The sequence below is a fragment of the Hipposideros armiger genome, unplaced genomic scaffold (genome assembly GCF_001890085.2).
Source record: "Hipposideros armiger isolate ML-2016 unplaced genomic scaffold, ASM189008v1 scaffold_206, whole genome shotgun sequence".
Taxonomy (NCBI): Eukaryota; Metazoa; Chordata; class Mammalia; order Chiroptera; family Hipposideridae; genus Hipposideros; species Hipposideros armiger.
The window spans coordinates 412,527-434,234 of NW_017731556.1; the positions used below are offsets into that span (position 1 = coordinate 412,527).

The following is a 21,708-nucleotide window of genomic DNA, read 5'->3' on the forward strand; positions in this document are numbered from 1 at the left end:
GTATACGCAGGTTAACAGACCCCCAAATAACTCATGATTTGCTTTGAAAAATATTTAAAGCTTAGCTTTGAAATTAGGTATGTAAAATACCCTGGCAATTTCAAAATCTCAAACAAAATAACATACCTACAATGTGAAGGTCTGTCTGGCCCTCTTACCTGGTTCATGACAACAATGCGGAGGCAAATAATTCAACTTCATACTCTGCTACTGAATACCCATTCTACCCTTTTATTATCTGTATTGCTCCAAAAACCACGGAGAAAAAACTGAGGTTGTTTGACGTATAATTCTGACTACTGGTTGTGTGGCCCAGAGCTTGACAGAAATTCAGAATCTTGGACTCCTACCAAATCAGAAACTTCATCTTAACAAAATCCCAGGTAATTCATCTGCACATTCAAGTCTGAGAAGCACTGACCTCAAAAGCTTCTAGTGCATGACTGAAAGTAAAACAATAAAGTAAAAAAGACACCTCCAAATTTCACTAATAAAACAACTGCCTCCATACCGTCAATAAGACTTCAAGCACAATTTGCTGGAGATAGAGTCTAATTCAAATAATTTCATCATAGGCTCCCAGTCTTAGACAGCCTAACAAGTCAGTATTCACATGATCTGTCTTCCTCTTTTGAGGAATTTCAATCTCCATGGCAACAGTACAGTCTAGAGACAGACATCCTATCGTGAAGGACCAAACCAAAGCTCAAGAACAGCACTAAAGCTATGAGTAATGCAGAGCCAGACTTTATACTTACACAAGAAATGTAAATACACTTTCTCTAGAGTCCCAAGTGTGGTGTTTTGGCAAAGAACCCCTATGGAACCGTGAGGTGAAAATACCTCTGTGCTGTCAGGCAGTGGCCTGAGAGTGAAAACACCTCTTGCTAACTTGCTAAAATAGCTCTCTTTAGTGAAACCACTAGTAGGAGCTGAGGGAACACACACATTTGGCAAACAGATGGAGGGAGGGAAATTGGCATCCCCCTTTGTGAATTCAATACCAGTTGATTCATTAGGCAGAACCACCAATGCTGAAAATAAACACAGCCTCTGGTTACAAACGCCTAAGTGCAGCTTACCAAACAACAGTTAAAAAAAAAAAAAGTAGTAGATGCAGTTGGTTGTTGGATTTTCTTTCTTTTAAATGGGGTTGGGTCGGTTTAAAGCAAAATCTACAATCCACCCAAAGGCTCCAAGTATTTGAACAGCTGCGGATAGATGGCTCAGCTCATCTAGCGTCAGCCCTCCCCAACTGGGCAAAAACAAAAGTAGCATCCCCACCCCCACACCCCTCCCCCAACAAATAACAACAGTTTGGGTTCTGGTAAATCTAAACTATGAAAGAAGAGTAGGGCTTAATACTGTACAGCTTGATAAACTGTCAAATACAACTGCAACTGTGTTATAAAAATCCTCTTTTAAAGAGGGAACAGACACAGGAATCTGTTCAAGAAGAAAATAAATAATTAAAAATCTAACAAAGCAGCAATGAACAGTTAAATCCAAAATCATACGAAGCAAACAATAGGGAGAATCTGTGACATATAACTCGGGTACCCAACTTTTGCTTGTACAGGGAAAATTGTGAAGGCTTTTGATATGGACAAAAAATTAGTGAGTATCCTGTGAAGTTTAAATTGTCTTTGAGATATTTTAAAGTCATCGTACTGAAGAAAATGTTAATAATGCAAATGATTTTTTGTCCATAGAAATGCAAATTGCATCCACTGGAATGCAATTGATTATCGTCCAGTGGATATTGACCATTTTGTCAGCTCTGAGCCTATGGATTGATTCATTTTAGCACCTCTTATTTGACTATAAAGATACTGTGCCTAGTCTTCTTAGAACCTGTTTTAACTTCTTACCCATTCACTTATTTATTAGTGGGTTAAATCAAATCTTTGACACATGCTCTTTTTATATTTGTATGAGTCAAGGTTTTACCTATTTTTTATTTTATTAAATTTAAATTTCTATATTTTGAGATATAATTGATACAAAACACTGTGTGAGTTTAGGGTGTTAACTGGATACATTTATATACTGTAATATGACTAACACTGTAGCAGAGCTAACACCTCCATCACATCAAGTAATTATCATTTCTTTTTTGTGCTAAGACCATTTAAGATCTAGTCTCTCAGCAACTTTGAAGTATGTAATACAGCATTGTTGACTATACTCATGCTATGCATTACATCTCCATTACCTGCTTTTTAAAATTATCTTCCAACACCTGGGACAGTCCCAGTTTATACCTGCTGTACCACATAACTATTAAAAGTATCCCTTTACCGTTAAGTGTCCCAGTTGTTATAATGTGTGGTCCCTATATTAGGTAGACTTAAATGAAAATGAACCAATAAGGCTAACAAGTAGTATATCTTTCTGCCTATTATGATTCATAATGTATTCTGATATGTCACACGAAGCAAAACACAAGATTATACACCAATGAAGAGAACACAAAAATGTTGTGTTATGAAACTGCCCAATAAATGAGACAATAAATCAGTAAGAAAGTACATGTAATTTTTTTGTTTTTTTAAGCTGAGCCATCCTGCCATCTGTTGGCAGCTCAGTGGCTGCTCAGCTCGGGCCGGGAATCGAACCGCTGTTGCTAAGAGCTCCAACTCTTGAGCGAGCTCTTAACCAACTGAGCCACTCGGCCAGCCCTAAATTTTGACAGATTGACCAGATATTGATTTCTAGGCAAAAGACTGCTTTGGGGAAGGTGCTTTTACCCATTTGTTCTCATTAGAGTGGTCTTGTTTTTTCCATGAAAACTTAACAGATGATGAGAAGGCATCCTGCTTGTCCCAAAACTGACACTTAGCCAAAAACACTTGTTACTTATCTATCCAAATTTATGCTTGAAACTGGATTTTGTGAATTTTGCCATTTATCATTCCATTTCAACTGCAATTATAAAGGCATATAAGAGAAAGAAATTAAAGGTGAATGAGTTAATTAAAAATGCATACGTGGGGAAAAGAACTATATCTACATTGCTTTGGGAAGAGGCACTCACAGAAAGAAATATTTCTTCTTTGCTATGCATAGTGAAAGACAACACACAGTAGGTAACTATATATAATATTAATTATAGTAATAGCCTATTATTTCAGTGCTCAATTTGTACCAGGTACTCTTCTAAACTCTTTCAATACGTAAACTTAATCTGCATAACAATCCTATGAGTTAGGTGCCAATATTGTCCCCATTTTTCAGGTGAAGAAAACTAGGGCAGAGGGTGTTTAGATATCTTGCTCAAGGTCACATAATTAGTAAGTAGTAGAAATTGGATTTGAACCCAGATGCTCTGATGATAAGCCTGGGTTCGTAATGTGGAAGTAGACTTGCATGATTGAGGTTTTAAAATATTTCTGATGAATCTTTCTATCTAAATTTGAGTCCATGATCCATCATTACAATCATCACAAACAACCTCATCTCCCTTGCTTCTCTCTCCTTCTAGCAAAACTCAAGCATGGATCAGCTCAATTACTTGCCTTCTCTGGACCTGATCAGTTGTGCGTGAATACAGCTGGAGAAAAATCCCTCAACAGATTGACTGATTTTACTCTAAGTATCTGACTTCACACCTCAAATGTGCAACTGCCGGCAACTGCATTACATTGTCTAATAAACTTGCTTTCCCAGACTGCAAGACAACAACTTACTGCCAACTTCTCTTTCCCAAACCTCAGTCAGGTTCTCTCCCTGCCTTAGTATCATTTAACTTGATCTCACACTTCACTGAAAAACTAAAACCCACCAGATTAGAATTCCTTCATCTTCCCACCACCAAATCAATAAGCTTCTCTCCATCTGCCAATTGTGTTCTCTCCTCCTTTAATGCAGGGATTTTCTGCCCTCCAATCAAAGGCCAATTCTTTCCAGAGATTTCTAAAAACTTGTGTGCTCTGTTATCAACCCCTCTCTCAATAAGACTATTCTCAGAATACAAATATTTAAAGATCTGCAATCCCGAAACACATGCAGACCCCTACCTGGAATCTGCATTTCCGGCTCGCAATCACCCTTTTCCTCTTCTTCAGACAAAATTCTCAAATCAGCAGTGCACATGCTCCTATCCCATTCACTACTCAGTCCACTTCTAATCGGTTTTGCAACTTCACTCCTCCACTCAAACTAGTCCTTTCAAAATTATCAATGACCTTCATGTTGCTAGATGGAATGGCTGTTTCTCTGTCTTCCTCTCACTAGACCTCCCCTCAGGGTGGGGGGAAATAAGGAAGAGGCAATAAATGTCTTAAGGAAACTCTACAGTGCAGCAGAAGCTGAGAGATACTGTGCAAAAAAATTACAACCTCCAGGAAATGAAGTTGACAATGCAGGCTCTGCTTATAAACACGGCTTTTACATATGCTTATAATAGTTATATATAGCAATCAAGCAGGAGCTCCCAAATAACCAAATTTGCATTCAGATGACTAAATTATAAAGAGTGAAAACAAATTTTGGCAATCTGATGATACAATTTATCAGAGTAATATCTTCTTAAAGATCTAAGAGGTGACATTCTCATTTTGGAATTCATAATCCCCTCAATCTTTGTTTCACCAGAGACCAGAATATATTAAGAATATGGAGTACTTCCATCAGTAATGTTGATTCTTACTCTGTGTGTGTGTGTGTGTGTGTGTGTGTGTTGGGGGCCCCTGAGGAGGGCATGGGGGCAGTAGATAAGGGAACTCTGTGGGAGTAAACTTATATATTCCTCAGGTTATATGTAACTTTTTGAAACTTCACAAATACTTTCTACCATCCTCCATGCTTTTAAAACCTGGAAATCCAAGGTTATACTTCTGAAAACATAAGAAGAAATCTATGGGAAAACTTAAAGGTTGAAAGCCAACATTTCAAGAAAAAAAAATCTTTCTGTTCAAAGTCCAAATAAGATATACGATCCTACTTGATAATAGATTTGTAAAAGCACACTGTCTTCCTTTAGAAATTCCATTATAATGGAATTTATAATTATCATTATAATGAAGACACAAGGCAGAAGACAAGACTGTAAACAGTGGAAAACTCCAAATCTGTTGGATTTAACGATAAAATGCACTTAAAATAACTTCACACTCAGGAGCAGAGACACAGCATGTAAAGGGCTATATAGAAACAGAGGCTGCACACCCCAAAATACAAATGTCAATATTCCAGGCATGGTTGATAGAACATCTTGCATAAAACAATAAGACAAGATTTGTTTAGTTTGCTTTTCAGTCAAATGATGGAATCAATGCCCAACATGGATGTGCCTGGGTGTGAGTGGAGGAATAGGTGATGCTTGTTTCGGGGCACTGGAAGATGGTCTGGAAGAATAAACATGTACATACACACTCATTAAACCCAGGAGAGCCTCTAACCTGGTAATATCGCTACTTGGACCCAGAACTCAAAGGGAGTCCCCCACCCCTACCCAATTCTACCCCATGTCTCCCTAAGTTCTCAAGTTCAGGAGAATCAGACCATCAGTCAACACTCCTGCAGGTAGTCTGCTGTTGCACGGCCCTGGGAGCCTGCATGTGGGTGTGTACCCCAGGATTATGTTCCCACCAGAGTTCAATTTATCATTGTACCCTTTTAGTTCTTTTTTTGTAAGCTAATTTATATCACTTCATTTTTTTTTAACTTTAATGACTATCTCTTTCATATATTTGAAAAGAGAAAATACAATTTTTTCTATATGGTTATTTTCAATCTTCTACTACATCATATCACTTTATAATCAGTACAGAAAAACATATTCTAGTTATTTCACTTATTTAATCAATATTACTTCTGTACTTTTGTTAATTTTAATGACTGTTAAAAATATAATCTTTACAAATTAACATACAGATATCTTTTCTCCTCTCTTAATGGCCCCACGGTGACCCTTCCTCTATCTTATGGGAGACATTTGTTAATTGCATCCCTGACCCTAAAAATAAAACTGTACAGGTGATGATCTTATTATAATGCATGGAGCTGAGTCATCTAGAAGATTTCACATCAAAATTCCAGTTCACAGTAATAATAACTCTGGCCCCAGCAACGTAAAGATGAATGTCAGGAAAGGTGATATCTTCTTACGTTCTGAACCAGACAATATCTTTCTAAGGCAATGTCAAGTCCATCTAAATTAACCCAACAAACCAGGACACTGGTAAATACACTAGAATTTGCCTAGTTATGGTTTGCCAAATTCTGGCTGCCGCAGGGCAGGCTGTCTGCTGCTTAGTTTTCTAGTTAGCCAAGGTGTGCTCGTTTGTTTGAGGCTGCCTCCAGGCCTGAGAGTTTTAGTGATCCCAACACGCTTACATTCTTTCAGAAAGCAATTTCATTCTCACCTCCTCATCAGTAGAGTTGGCCCACTGAGTTTTAAATATTTATTCTCAATAAAGATAGAGGAACAGACCATTTCTTAGAAAAATAGACTCCCCAGTACATTCTCTTAGGCTTCTATATCATTGATTTCTTTATCATTAAATCCAAAAACACAAGCTCCACTTCAGGAAAAAAAGACTCAAAGTATGTCCCAAGATCTCCAGTAAAAATCTGGAACTGAAAAATCCTCATCTTGATTAAGGGAAAAAAGAGAGAAGCCTGCTGTAGGAAGCCTTTGAGAGAGAACTAGGTTTATCTTTCATTGTTAATTATATCTTTGTTATGGATTTAGTTTGTTCTGGGATGAGTTATCTGTAATCTTTAAAAAGAAAATGCTTTCTGTTCATTTCTTTTTTGTTATTGCTTGAGCTACTCCTTTGTTAACTTTGACTTTCCTGATATTTGGATCTCCCACTGCTGTCACTCCTCTCTGCTCCTGTTTAGGAAAGTAATATTTCCCCTGCATCACCTAAGCAGGGTCCAGCATTCCTCGAAGCATCGTACACATAATCGCTGCTCGGCCTTTTGGCTAAGATCAAGTGTAGACTGTACATATATACCCAGACAAGTATATGCAGTTCACGCAAATGAACAGCATGACCAATATAAAGAATAGCTACTTGTCCTCCAAGATTTCATGTACTATAAACTTAATTTTTTTTTTCCAGCAATTGATGGATTAGGGCGAGAAGGGAGTCTGAAAGAGTACCACTGCAGGGTTATCCGTAATGGACACATGAACAGAACAGGAAACTAATAAATTGAGGAAAATCTTGCTTTAGGCCTGCTCGGAAGGGCAGCTAGAATAAGGCAGAGAATGCATGACAGCGGTGTTTGTAGATACAGACTAGTTCATTCCAGTTGATACATTTGTAATACCAAGGAATGTCGGTTTTAGAGAATGTGATATGTATTGTCTGTATAATCAGCGATTACTAAAGTGTTCATGTTAGAGCTGTGTGTGGGATTGCACTCAGGATACCATGAAGAGCTAAGGTTTGCCCTTCAGGTTCTTGTGGGAAAAACAGAGCTGAAGTCTTAAGATGTGAGCATGAAGCCTGTCACGAGAGCAGAATCATCCTTTGCACAAGACAAAGGCTTACTGAAAAGTCACACACTGGGGTTTAGAGGAGACACTGCAGGGGAAGAAAGGCACACTACTTAACTACACCTTACTAAATTCTATGAAACAGTATGGCTTCCCAATGGGCTGGACACGTGTTCAACCATTTACGCTAAAAGTCCCATGGGACCTATAGGCCAGCTTCATGACAGAATTACAAATCTCCTGACCCTATGAAGGCGGAGAGGAAATGGAAGGCCATCGTTCATTTCCCCAACTCAGAACTGTCAACCTCTGCCTGGCAGGACTGTGGAGACCAACACCTTCCTATCTATAGAAAAGCACCTTTGTCCATTATCAGGCCACAGTGCACAATTTCCTTAAACATACGTTAGCCTACAGAAATTATCCTCGAGAGAGCCCACAGAAAAGGCAGTGTGGGGTCCTGGAGAAAGCATGGGCCTTATCCTTGGACAGCTCTGCGCTCAATGCTGGCACACAGTAGGTGCATAATAAATGACAACCAGTTTATAGTACAGATAAAAGGATGTCTGCTCATACTTCCTCCACCTGATCGCTCCTTCCTAAACATAATCTTTCATCCTACCCAAATTTTCCATGGGACTAAAAATTTCTACTCTACCTCAGTAATGCTGGAGAACAGGAGGCAGCAGGGCATAGCGCTCAAGAATTCAGGAGCTGCAGTCAGTTGCTGGGTGTCAGCATTTACTGGCTCTTCCATTTACTGGCCGTGTGAGCTCAAGCAGGCTAAGTGTGTACATATCGTCTAAGTCTTGCCTGTAAAAGGGGGCCATGACAGTACCTACACCTCACTGGGCTACCGTGAGAATTGAAACAGAGAACCCACACACAGCATTAGCACAGGGCTGGCAAATGAGCATTCAAAACATAATTTATACAATGACCATTATTATTACCCTCTATGACTATTTTTATTTATTATTATTATCATCACTATTATTTTTTCTGAAACAAAATGAGAAGCAGTGAGCTTTACAAGATTAATGTGATGCATTAGGAAAGTTCAACCCAAAGCTTTTATTCATCATTCCCTTTCTACGTGAAACTCCCTGGATGTTACCTTTTAGTTGAGGAAATGAACAACTTTGTAAAACACAGGCATACGACTAAAAATTCACAAAGAAAGATCTAGCTTTTATGTAAGAGTTTTGTATATTGTGAAGGCAACAAAAGGCATTTCAAATTTTCTTAAACTCATAAAAGAATGAGCTGTCGCTGGACTATGCTAGAAAAAAAAAAAATAACCAGATGGGTTTTGGAAAGTCTACCTTCAAGGCAGCAAATGTAATTTAAAGATAGGACTTTCGACTTAAGATATATACATAGAGGGATTTACACTACATGTATTCTTAACAGTTCAGGTCTATGTTCTCTCATTTTCTAGAATCAAATTGGTCATGGAACCACTGCAGTGCACTTCAAAGTATTAATAAAGAATTATCTAGAAGGAAAGAAATGCATTTGGGAGCCATTAAAGTATGTTTAACTAATCTCTAAAATTAAAATGTGAAGTAAAAATTCCATCCCACTCTCCTCCAAACTGTCTTGCTATATTCTGACATTACAGTATATAAAACTGCATACTTCAATATTGAAAATATCTAATATTTCCACCTGAATATTATTTTCTTATTGGTCAAGTTAATACATCCTAATATACTCTAGGAAACTCTAGTTGCCTGAAATTTTTGCTAAATTTAACAGTTTTCGTCTACTAACTTGTACAGCCATGCAAAAAGAAGTGTATATGAAAAGCCTTTCCATTCATCATTTACTTGCTTATTAATTTATTTGGGAATTAAATTTTGTTTTCATAACAACTGGATGAAAATACTGGCTCACATAATCCTCCCTCTCAAGATTGATGTTCCTTCTTTATGAGAAAACAAACTGATAAGTTGCACAACAGAGCCAGTAATGAAAGAATTTGGTAAAACAAGCTTTCTGAAAATAAGAGAACTTATTCTGTGGACATCGGCAGATTTCTAAATATTTGAAAACCCTAAAAGACATTTAACACTAAAACTACATGTAAAGAAAATCCAGTCTTTCACTAATGATGTTGAAGATATTTTAGGGTACTACAATACTACAGGTTATAATTAAAAATATTGGCCATCATTGTATTATAGATACATTTTAAAATGCTGGTTATAACATTCCAGCCAATGAGATGGCAAATAAACTAGCTTTTATTCTACTGGACTGCCTTCTAAGAACTCATAGACTGAGTAAGGATACAATCCTGCTAGATCCTACCAAAACTATAAAAATTCTGAATTAGTAAAATTCGGATTTAGACCATGTCATTTTCAGTCATATATAACCACGCTGGACATATAGAAATCCCTTTCAATAGTACGGCAAAAAAATTAAGGAAGCATTTCTAAAGTGCCAAAGCAAATAGATAACCATTGCATTCCATAATCAAGCAAGAGATTTAACGTTTCCTTTATTTAGTAAAAATGAAAATCTGCCAATTATTGGATTCAATTTACATTTTAAAACAATCAGATGATATAGGATTCTAGGTCAAACCAGTAAATTAATTAATTTCAATTAATTTGCATGGATAGGCAAGTACATGTATTAATTAGTATATGTATTAGTGTTCTATTGCTGCTGTAACAAATTATCACAAAATAAATATCGCCTTGGGCTAAAATCAAGGTTGTCAGGGCTGTGTTCTTCTCTGGAAGCCTAAGAGCGAGTCCCACTGCCTTGCCTCTGCCAGCTTCTAGAGGCTGCCTACCTTCCCTGGGCTGTGCCTGCTTCCTCCATCCTCATGTGACCTAACAGAGTCACATCCAGGATGTGGTCATGTTTGTGTAGCCATGATTTTGCCCACTGCAGTATATCAGATTCATGCCTAACCCTGTAATATTCAAGTCAATATTCACACAGTAAATTAAAATTCTCTATTATTATTATTATTATTATTATTATTAGGAATAAAAATGTAAAATAAACTGATGTTGAAAATCTGGATCAGAGTATCACATCTTCTTTCAATAGACACGTCAGTTTGCCAGCCTCTGATTTCTTTCCATTCATGCTTACACAATTTTGACACCAATCAGCTGATTTGCTACTTTATCCTTGAGTTTATCATAAGTCAGCACACTATAGAGTCTACACTGATAAAAGTGCGCATTAAATTCCCTTAAGACAATGTAACACATATTGCTCATTATATTTGTTATGTGTTATGGCAAATTTACTTATCATTTTTTTACCCTGAGGCTACAATAAAACCTTCATTAGGAAATATTCTTCCGTAAACACTGACTTCACACACAAATTTTTCAGCAAGGGGGATACTGGAAGAGTATACTGTTAGTGTTGGCATGATTTCTGGAGATACCACATGCTGTTTTAGGAAGGATATATAAAGGAAACTCGGCCCAGAGATCTTTACCCGACTTGCCTGAGGTCACACAACTAATCTGAGACACATCTGTCTCTTGATAATAAGTCAGCATTTTTCTCACAATTATGACGCCATTCTCCTCACACATGAACTAGTCAACTACGACTCTTCATCACTTTACCACGTTGTAAATCAAGAGCTTTGCTAACTTACAACTCAAGGGACTGTAGAAGTTGTATTTTACCATTTTGTCCTGTGATAACACATAGACTAAGCCAAGGATAAAATCCTACCCAGACCCTGTGTAAATTATACAAAATTTATTAAATGTTACACAATAAGAAGACACTTAGTATGCAAAAAGGAGGAGCTGTCAAGTTGACAACAAAAATCAAGGATGATAAGCCTAAAGTAATACTGCAGATAGTTTCCATAAGTCAAAGAAAGACTTGAAAATGTTAAAATTTTTCATTATGAAAACACTTTCTTTTTGGTGAATTAAAATGAAAACAGTACAAGCAATTTTGAAAAGAATTTTCTGGGAGAAATAAAAATGGTTTAGAATCAGTGCCTTTTGAGAAACATCAGTATGTCAATAGTAGTTAGAAATTTTTTTCTCACAATATTTTAGTATCTGCTTAAAAAAATACAAAACAAAAAACAGCTAAACACACCTATAGCCCTAACCTAATAAATTACAAATATCATTCTGACTTTTAAACTAATTTCTTTCAAATAGTAACCATATGTATTATCTATATAAATATATAGGTATACAATTTCCTTTAGGTCACAGGAATGAATTTCATTTTAAAAAGTTACAGAGGGGAAAAAGCCTCTTGAGTCATCAACATAACTTTATTTTCTTGATGTCATAAAGGAAAATTAAAATCAACTTACTTGATGTAATAGGGCACTTTATTATGTGAAATGGATCTTTGCCATGGCAGCTGGACTGAAGCTGAGGAAACAAAGAGAGGTTATTGGAAACTGCTAACCCCAAAGCTTTACATCTTAATGCAAAACAACTGAAGGTTTTACAGCAAAGTCAATGAGAGCTGCTCTGGTGTGTCAGCTGGATTCCTATAATTATGAAATCTGCAAGGCCAAACAAAGAGTCACTTTAAAAATTCATTCGAAGCAAGGAAAGAAACAAGACAGGTTCAATTTCTAATGCCACCTCTAACTAATTGAACCTGTTGATAAAAGTACTTTTGAAAAAAAGTCAAGTTTTATTGTTGGTAACCAAAACAATTTAAAACTTATGCTACCTGGAAACTATGCTCTGTATGTATTTTTTGGTTAAGTTAAAATAAAAATTAATTTGATTCAGTTTAAACCAAAATTAATTAATATATTCAGATTATAAACTAGATTCCTCAACTGAATTTTCCAGATCACTAATAACATCTTTACTTTGCTTTATATTCACAGGAATAACTATTAAGAACAGAAGGTATTTAAACAAACTCGATTATATGAATTTAAAAAGGGGAAAATTAAAATAAACATAGACAAAGGATTGTAAAGAACCAAGGCAATTATCTGGATAGAAGAATACCAAATACTTATTTTCATCTGAAATGCACAGAAAATATGTAGTATTTCCTACTTTTCCACTTGACATTACTACGATTAAGATTTTGTTTTGTTTCACTGAGGTACTTATTTTTTACAATTCCAGCTACTCCTTATTTATAAAAATATATTATTCCCACCTTAAATCAATTATTTTAATACTTACTTAAGAAGAGTTGTACATGTGAATCTAGAGCTGTTAAGGATGGGGGTCGGGGGGTTGTTACTTTGTGAGGGGTGTAAAGGATAACTATTGCATTGTTCTGTTCACCTGAAACTAATAATAAAAAAAATAACAATAAAATAAAAAAATAAATAAAAAGAAAATTTTCTAAATAAACTAGTAAACAAGCAAATTCAAATAAAACTTTGCAACTATCCCTAGACTCATATAACCAGTTGTCACCAATGACTTTTTTTCTGAATTTCATGTCATATCAATACCTTACAAATATATAGCATTCTAAATGTTGCAAAGCATTTTTGAAAATATCTATTGATAAGGAAGCCACCAAGATACATATTAAAGTTCCACTTCATCTATGAGGAACTAAATACTCAGAGGTGAAGAAACTTGCCCAGTAAGTAAATGGCTGAACTCAGACATAATCTCAGGATTTCTGACCACTAGGTTCAGCAATTTTTTTATTCAACAATTCTTCCTCTCTTCATAAAAATGTGAGTACTCCCTCCTCCAGCTGTGTCCATGAAAGTATAAAAAAGGGATGAAAATGTGGAACTAGGCATGGTAAATTTCTCGTTAGAGCCAACCTCATTTCAGTGTTGGCACCAGGCTAATAGGTCAGTTTTTATTCGTGCCTGACTAAACAGGCTCCTTTTATACCCATGACTAAAGTCCAAGAAATATAATAAAGTGAAAGATTCCAAGAAGGGATCACAATTATTACACTTATGAATTGCGATTTTGTTTACACTTCTCCATTCATTTTAATCAATGTTCTCATTTGAACAATTTTCACCTCTTTGACTGTCAGTGTTAGACAATAAAATGTACTTGAGTTTCACAATTTTTACAATGCTTCATTTCCTAAAGAACATGAGTTTGATTTTTATGATGAAAGAACGGTTGCTAGGTGAAAGTGTAGGGTTTCCTCAGTATTAACAAACGACTAATCCTTATAACAGAACGATAAATAGAGTCTCAGTTACTTGTTCAGTTCCTCTTTAATTTGGTCTTAGTGCATAGCTTTACATTCTATAAAATTAAGCTTAAGAAATCTGGAGTAATTCATACCAAGAAATAATGAGTAGACGGCAAACCTATTTACTTCATCAACATTGATGGTATCCAAACTTTACAAATCCATCTTGGCACCCAAGTAGACAGTAAATTCCAGGAAGGGCTATAAATCACTCAAAGATAGACCCTAAGGGCTCAGGTGTGTGAAACAGGTGCGGTGGGGAGGGAAGGCTGGAGGGCAGAAGGGAGAGAAGGCCAGGGAGGGAGTCTGAGGGAGAGAGAGCTTGAGCACCAGAGGTGCAGGGCAGGAGGGCAGGAAATGACTGAATGGGATTCTCAGGACTGTCAAAGAAAAGCCTGACTTTGAATTGAGATAAAGCAGATTGCCAACCATGACAATATTAACAGAAAATATAATTTAGTTGGAAGACATGGTACTACTTCAGTTCTCTCTATGGTTAGAGATGCAAAGAAGTTATCATAAGCTTTGCCTTAAGTTTTATACCATCACTTAAATTGAATTAAACAAGCTGTTTTTGTTACATATGTTAGTCAGAAAAAATAAAAGGAAAGGAATTGACGCTGAGTGAAAGCATCTGTACCAAGAACTGTGTTAGGTGCCTTTATGTAACTTGATATGTCCTCTCATTGAATTTTCCAATCAAAGGAAACAGGCATTATTATAATATTTTTAAGATAAAGAAATGAACTTTCAGGAATCACAGTTCCCATAAAAAGCAGAATTAATATTTTAACCTCAATCTGGGTGACACTGAATCCTCCATCCTTTAGTCTCCTCAGCAATGAATGAGAAATAAAGTAGGAGTTCCAATTACTTATTCAAGATCTCATGAACAGCCCATAAAATAAAATTTAAAAAAATTCAGCTGGAGAATATTACATAAAAATCTACATATGTGGTTTGCCTAAATCTGTAATACTTGACCAGAAGGAAAGCTAAATATGATTACAGTGATCCTAATAAACCAAAATCTTCTCATTTAAAGATTTGTGGGGAGTGAAGTTTTACTTTTAAATGTGCAGGTGCATTTTAAACTAATAAGCACATTTTAAGTAGAAAAATTCATTTAAAATCTTAAAATAGAAAAATGATGTATTTATTGTGAAAACATTGAGAACATTTGCAAATGAAATAGCAATTATTATATGATATTATTTATATTAGTTACAACAGATGGTTCAAGTGAAAAACCATCCCAATGACTTTTGCTCATACTTCAAAAACTTATCAGATATGACCAGGTTACTACAAATAATAACCAATAAACAATAGTTATTAATGTTAATACCACCTTTCATATATTTATCTAATATAAATAAATATATTTATAGCAAAATATATTTATATTAAATATATTTATATTTACTTTTTGAGTAAAACAGTATGGTGATTCGTTTGATTAATGAGATCAGTCAAGTTCATTAGTACTTACTAGACAGAAAATGCTGAGAGGATGGTCCGAAATCTCTATGGGCTTCCTGAAGCTGTTTAAGGCGATCGTCCACAGAAACCTGCACATGACACGCAAGAAATAATTTGACTTCAAAACAATGGCTTTCATCATATCCTTGATTTAAGTATTATAATAAATGATGCTACTGCCCAAGACATGATTGCATGTACAGACTCCTTCTGTATCTCTGGAATCAAAACACTGGTATGAAAACAGACCCCTCTGGCACCAAGTAACAGCAAATAGTGCCGGGCACTCTTCTAAGCTATTTATACGAACTAACTCTTTTAATCCTCACAATAACCATACTGGGTAAGCATTATTTATTACTATCACCATTTTCCAGAGGAAGACATTGAGACATAAAGAGGTGTCCGGGACATAAAGTTGGTATGTGGCAATGCTAGTATCCATACCCAGTTCATTTGATGCCAGAGCCTTTAGTCTGCATTGCCTCAAAAGCAGTACAGGCCTGAAGCATCTAAAGTCAAGATGTGGCAATGGGGTCAGTGGCTATGCATCTCTCTCTCATAAGAAGGGTGGCAAAAATAAGTGCCACAGGGAACAAATGAGAAAGAAGTCTAAAATACTCAAAGGGAGAAAAATAAATAAATCGATAGCAAGACAAATGACAGAATTAGATGATAGACAGATAGAGATATAGGATACATATGATTATGGGATATCTTCTTATTTTCCACCAATTTTGTGTCCAAGCACTTGATTGGGGGGTACAGCAGGTTAATATACTCTATAAAATTTGTTTACACACATTGTATTGTTAGCTGTCTCTATTATGAACATGCAAAGAGTTGGTATACTGAGAAACTAACTGCCAATCAATAACAATTGCATACAGCCTATTGCTATTTCCATGCCCTTTTTCCTGGTCTTCTATTAATGCTAGTCAGCTGTTCCACTTAGATTGCCAATTTATTTTCAGCTCCCTTTAAATGAAACGGGTGTATCTCTGGCTCACTGGACAGCTCTAATTTCTCCTGATTAGCTATTTAAATTGTATTAGCAAGTACTTTTCTTTCATTAAGGCCAAACAGCATTCAAATGCCACACTTTACATTCAGGAGGAGAAAAGAAGATGCTAATTCTTTAAAGAAATATAACAATGCTGTCTGCCAGCATGGATTTCCCCTCTCTTATTCAACCAGCAACTAACACTGAGCTCTAGCAGTTAGGAGGCTCAGAGATAAGGATGACAGGGTACATATCCTCTTTCAAGCATAACGTATTCCCTGGCTTCTCATCTTTGGAGACGGTGGTAACAGAAGCAAAATGGGAAAGAAATCAAGATGGACCACAGGAATCCTATATGAAGATGATGAATTAGAGACAGAAAGCAGAAGAAAAAAAGAGTTTAGGTCAAGACACTTCCATGCTCCAGTCCCTAGATCAGCATGTATGCGTTTCACATATCCTGCTTTACTAATCCCAGTTATTAACACTCTTTTCAAAGACAGACAAGACTGTCTGATACTATACAACTCATTTCTTGCCTTTTCAATCTTACAAAGAAAATACGAACCATGGGGTGTTTCAGTGTTTGAATTACTTCAGGAAATCTATATCTTTAAAATAAAATGCTTGTGTGGACCACCTCAAAATTGCGTGTTAATCTTATTAAATATCACATTTAGGCCCCAAATATAGAGTGAAATTAGTAAGAATTATTTTCTCAATCTTTCACTAAAACTACCCTGCTAGTTTTCAGAGGAAGAACATGATTATTATGACTCTTAGGAACTGGCCATTGAAAGTAATAAAGCTTCATAAAGACTGGGCCAAACGCTGGCCCAGTCTTGACTGGTGTGGGTAGTGGCTTGCAAATGCTGATCTCTAGTTATACTTGAGAGGGTTCTTCTTGGTTTGGTTCTATTAAATCTGGGACAAGTAAGTGCGATCTAGTCATTAAAACATGTGCATTAGGGCAGCTAAGACCTCAGGGCTAAAAGTAAAGGCATTGTGGTACAACAGTATAAATGTGCTAGCTGGAAAAAATGAGCGAGATACCTAAATAACAAGCATTTGGAAGAAGAATAGAGGCTCTCTTAGCTTTTCAAAAGAAATAAAAAATATATGATTAAAGTAAGAAAAATGACTCCTTTACCAGCCATTATGGGAAAAATCTTTCTGTGACCTACCACAGGTTTCAATTACTATGATTTATGTGACCTTTTGCAGTTTTCTACAAATATCATATAAATAGTATAAAAAGAAAATTACATTAAAACTTATAAATAAAGGAAGCCTTTGGGTTCAAGATACTGAAAGACCGTTGATGTCAGATGCTATGAATCCATTATCAAATACAACCAATAAAGAAAGAAAAAATGATGGTACATGGTAGGATAGTGAGGTAAGGTTTAAAGGCCCACCAAGGAGTAAGCCTGGACTATGGAGAGGAATGTGCTGATACCTGCAAAAGCTTCCATCGCATGTTAAGGTCATCTAGCTGGCGAGACATCTTTAGAGACGGGTGCAGGTCAAGTGGAGACAGCTGACTTGATAAATCATTCACTGTTTTAACTTTTAAGTTGATTGGTGCAATTTCTTCTCTAAATGCCTAGAAGAAAAGGATAAAAATGATGTCATCAAAGAAGAACACAACCAAAGGTAGTATTTTGAACTTTCCTTCAGAGAAAATGGCAAGATCAGCTTAGAGGCCAACTACAGTTGCTCACTCAACAAAAGCTGACTCAATTCAAGTCTTCTGTAACCAAGACCACCAGCTAAAGAGTAATCCTTTATAACTCAGACGAACTAAAAAGGGGTGTGAGGAGAAAAATTATAATGCAAACTCGTTTAAATGATGATGTATTTCCTTCACATGTTTCATTATACGCAATTTTGTCTGGAAAATGTTTGCCATTATTATCTACTTTACTAATTTCTAGTCTTGATTCTATCTTTAATTTTCTTTCACATCTTCCTTCTTTTTCCTTTTTTAACATGGCTATCTTAGTATTTTTTCACCAGATGCGACAATTCGATTTGAACAAGCTTCCATTTAGAATTAAGTTAGAAAGTGCTCAGTAAAAACAACGTTCCTAACCACAAAACCTATGCCTACTAAATACTCTAGAGATAAGGTCTATCCTTTTCAAAAACATCTGTGATGACTGTCTGTGGTCAGAGGGGGGGGCAGGAGGAGTGGAGTGTATAAGAAAAGAGGTGAATGAAACTTAGAACTGACAAATGCCACATGTGGGCACAGTACAGAGATTTGGCGGGGAGTGTATGTGAAAAGGGAAGAGAAAAAAAAAATTGGGAGCCAATAACATTACTATGTCCTGTGAGAGCAAACAGAGTAATGAAAACACTAAGCTTTCTCTGTTCTGCACATAATTCTACCTGCCTCTAAGTTCATGTTCTCTTTTTCTAACAAAGTCTCTCCCTAGATCCCACTGATCCTTTAAAAGACTCAAGACAGTTGCCCTACCCATCCATCTCATTTCAGAAATGATTTCCCTGAGGCCTTTCTCTCACCGGTTTTACCTACAGGCCCCTCCCATGTGCTTCCCAGCATTCTCTCTGCCTTCTCCAACCCAGCCAGGACTTCCAGTCAGCACTCGTCTGGACACACAAATTGGATTCTATAGTGGAGACCATTCTAATCGTTTGGGGCCATACAAACCAGTTGTTATATATTTCAAATATCATTCCTTATCAAAGCTCTTAGTATTTGGTGATATAACATCCATATTCTTAAAGTCCCCCACGTAGAAAAGAAGCTTCTTGAAAACAGACACCTTGCATGCAGTATTCCATGCAAAGTTTGCAATACAAGAGGGCAGAATTTCCTTCTATTGAAAAAGGCCCACAACAATGATATTTGAGGCAAGATTAAGCCAATATGGAATTGGGAACAGAATTGGGTTCTAAAATAAAAAGAACTGTATTTTTTATTTCTTTGGTACATCTCAAAATTCGAGTCAACCGTGTACCAAACTTACCTTATTTGTATTAGGCGCTGTGAACATAGTGCTAGCATCAGCCCTCAGGTTTTAGCATTTCTATAATCCCCACCCCTTAAGGGACTAGGCATATGCTTGTGAGCCCTTCTTCTCCACGGTCACCTCTCTAAGTTCAGTTAGTGAAATTATATATATATATATAAATATATATATATATATATATATATATATATATATATATATATATATATATATATATATATAAGTGTTTTAAAGACCATAAGGTTTTATTAAAACACTACAAGTATTAATTTGGCTTTCTCCTTATGAGTAACAAAAAAAAACAAAAAAAAAAACAACCCTTTAACCACTTCGCTCCTGCCTTCTCTCTTCCAAAATATTTCTAATTACCCTATATAACGCCTCCTTATATAACATCTATAGGCTAAAAATAATCATTATGGTTGATAAACATCAACAGAATATTAAGACTATAACTTTATATTTTAAAGGAAATTAATTCTAGGTAAGTCAGAGAATATGTTTCAGTATTTCAAAATACTGGAATATGCCCAAAAGCCACATGAAGAAGTTCAAGGTGGAGAGTCAGAAGGGACAGCTCTGGAACCAGAATGAGAGTGAAAAATACAGACTTTGGAGGTAGCAGTGTATCAATGACATTTGAAACAGTGAGCATGAAAGTCAACGTACAAAAGGAAATACCACCAGAATTCTAAAGACTTCAACATTTCAAAATCCGGAAGAAGAAGGCAAGCCCACACAGACATGTGAATTGCTGCAAAATGGAAAAGAGAAGGAATTCAGAGGTGCGATATTCTTTCTCCATGGCTTGCAGATGTTGGTCTTTAGGGCATGACAGAAAGTGCACACACACACAGATGCACCAGCATAGTTCAATGAGAAAAGCAGTTATACACGTAACGAAGACATTTTGTTAACATAACATAGGTCTAACAAATTAATAATTGAAATAGAAGTATAGGACATAGAAAAGTGGGAGTTCGGGTGGGGAAAGAGAATTTTTCAGCCCGGACTTGGGAGAGACCTGACCTCCTTAAAATTCAGTTTGAGAATAATTACAGAACTCAAATCTTTCAAGGTTTCTTCAGCTATGATTTTAATATTATCCATTAATATTTTCTCCTTGAGTACCTTGGAGGACTTGAGAATTTTAATCAACTTTTAAAATCAATGTCTTTGTGAAATACCAAAATGGAGGTATTCAAGATTAAAAAATGAGGTGCTAGAAAATGTTTTCAGATTTATATGCTCTTAAATAACCAGTTTTCTTTCAAAACTTGAAAAAAAATCTTTAATTCCACTGAACTATAAGACAGATTTTTAAAATCTTCCAGAGTAATAAAGGAGCTTTAACTTTTCCTCTATAAAATTAATGTTTTTCTCTTACAAGCCACACATGAAAACTTTAAAAGATCTTTAACAAACAAGATCTGTAGGTTTTGTTTTTGTTTGTGTGGTCACATGTTTTATGGCAACAAGAAATCTATTAAGAAAGTTTATCTTTGGATTTTTAAGAGCTTCCGAACTAAGGGACTTGAAATAAAGCAAGTTTTAAAATGATTTCGGATCTTCCATGTGTTCTAGTAGAAAGAAGCAATTTATCATGTTTTGGCTGCACGTTCCTATAGAGGAATAAAAGTCTACGCAGTCTTCCCTGCTGCAAAAACAGAAACATCTGTTAGTGTTAAAGGCGCTGACGGGCAGCCTGGTGGCAGATATAAATCCCAAACCTATCTCCTGTCAGGAGGCGTGTACTCTGCAAATAAGAATCACTGAGGATAATTTGGGGCAGTTACAATTATTGGATGACCCCAAAGATTTTGTTTCCCAGTTGCTTTGGCACATTTAATAATATTTAGCAATCATCAGTGCTTATTTTCATCTGCCTAGAGCTCCCATGGGACTTGGGGTATACTTTAGAACACGTGTAACACACCCCAGAGTTTGAGTCCATTTTATTTGGTTTAATGAAATTTGGGCTTTTATTGTCTTTTTTCCTAACAAGATGCTAAAAATATTTTAATTCACAGCTTATTCCTTTCTCTTAAATGTTAATTGTACTTTTCCTAGCTTTCCACTTTAGCAGAGATTTGAACAAAAGGAGTGAGATGCAAAGGTGGATAATTTCCTTAATCAAGTGGGATTAACAAGTCTAAAACTTTTTGGCTTTTAATAACCCCAGATACAACTTTTCAGTTTTTATCTATCCTGATCATCCTGTATTAAAAGTGGACACTTTCGAATTCAAATGGATAAACTCTTGCCAAGACCATAAGGCATTTTGCAGTTCAAAAGAACATACTTCTTATAAACCACTGACTTAAAGATCTGTGTTTAAAACCATATTTTAAAATATAAGAAGTATGTAACTTCCAAAGTAGCTTTATTTTCTATTGGTTATTTTAAACTCAGATCCATCCATGGAGATGGTTTTTAGAATACGAGAGTTGTAGGAAGAAAACTAGTTAATTCACAGGGTAGCTGAAAACTTATGTATATATTTAAAATGAAAGACGGCAGGTACGAACACTTTTTTAGTAATAATATTTTTTAAGTCTATAATTTAATATGTAACTTTTAAACCTTTGAATTCTAATAGTTAA

General features: G+C 35.8%; 1 protein-coding gene across 1 annotated transcript in view; it reads right to left on the reverse strand.

The window, feature by feature from the left end:
• The window catches only part of UTRN (utrophin), a 498,335-nt gene that overhangs the window by 84,644 nt on the left and 391,983 nt on the right, over window positions 1–21,708 (reverse strand). Inside the window, exons 55-57 of the mRNA XM_019653741.1 lie at window positions 17,566–17,712; window positions 15,114–15,192; window positions 11,781–11,841 (exon numbers count right to left, since the gene is read on the reverse strand). Of these exons, the coding sequence (XP_019509286.1) occupies window positions 11,781–11,841; window positions 15,114–15,192; window positions 17,566–17,712 (287 nt within the window). The remainder of the gene's footprint in view (window positions 1–11,780; window positions 11,842–15,113; window positions 15,193–17,565; window positions 17,713–21,708) is intronic.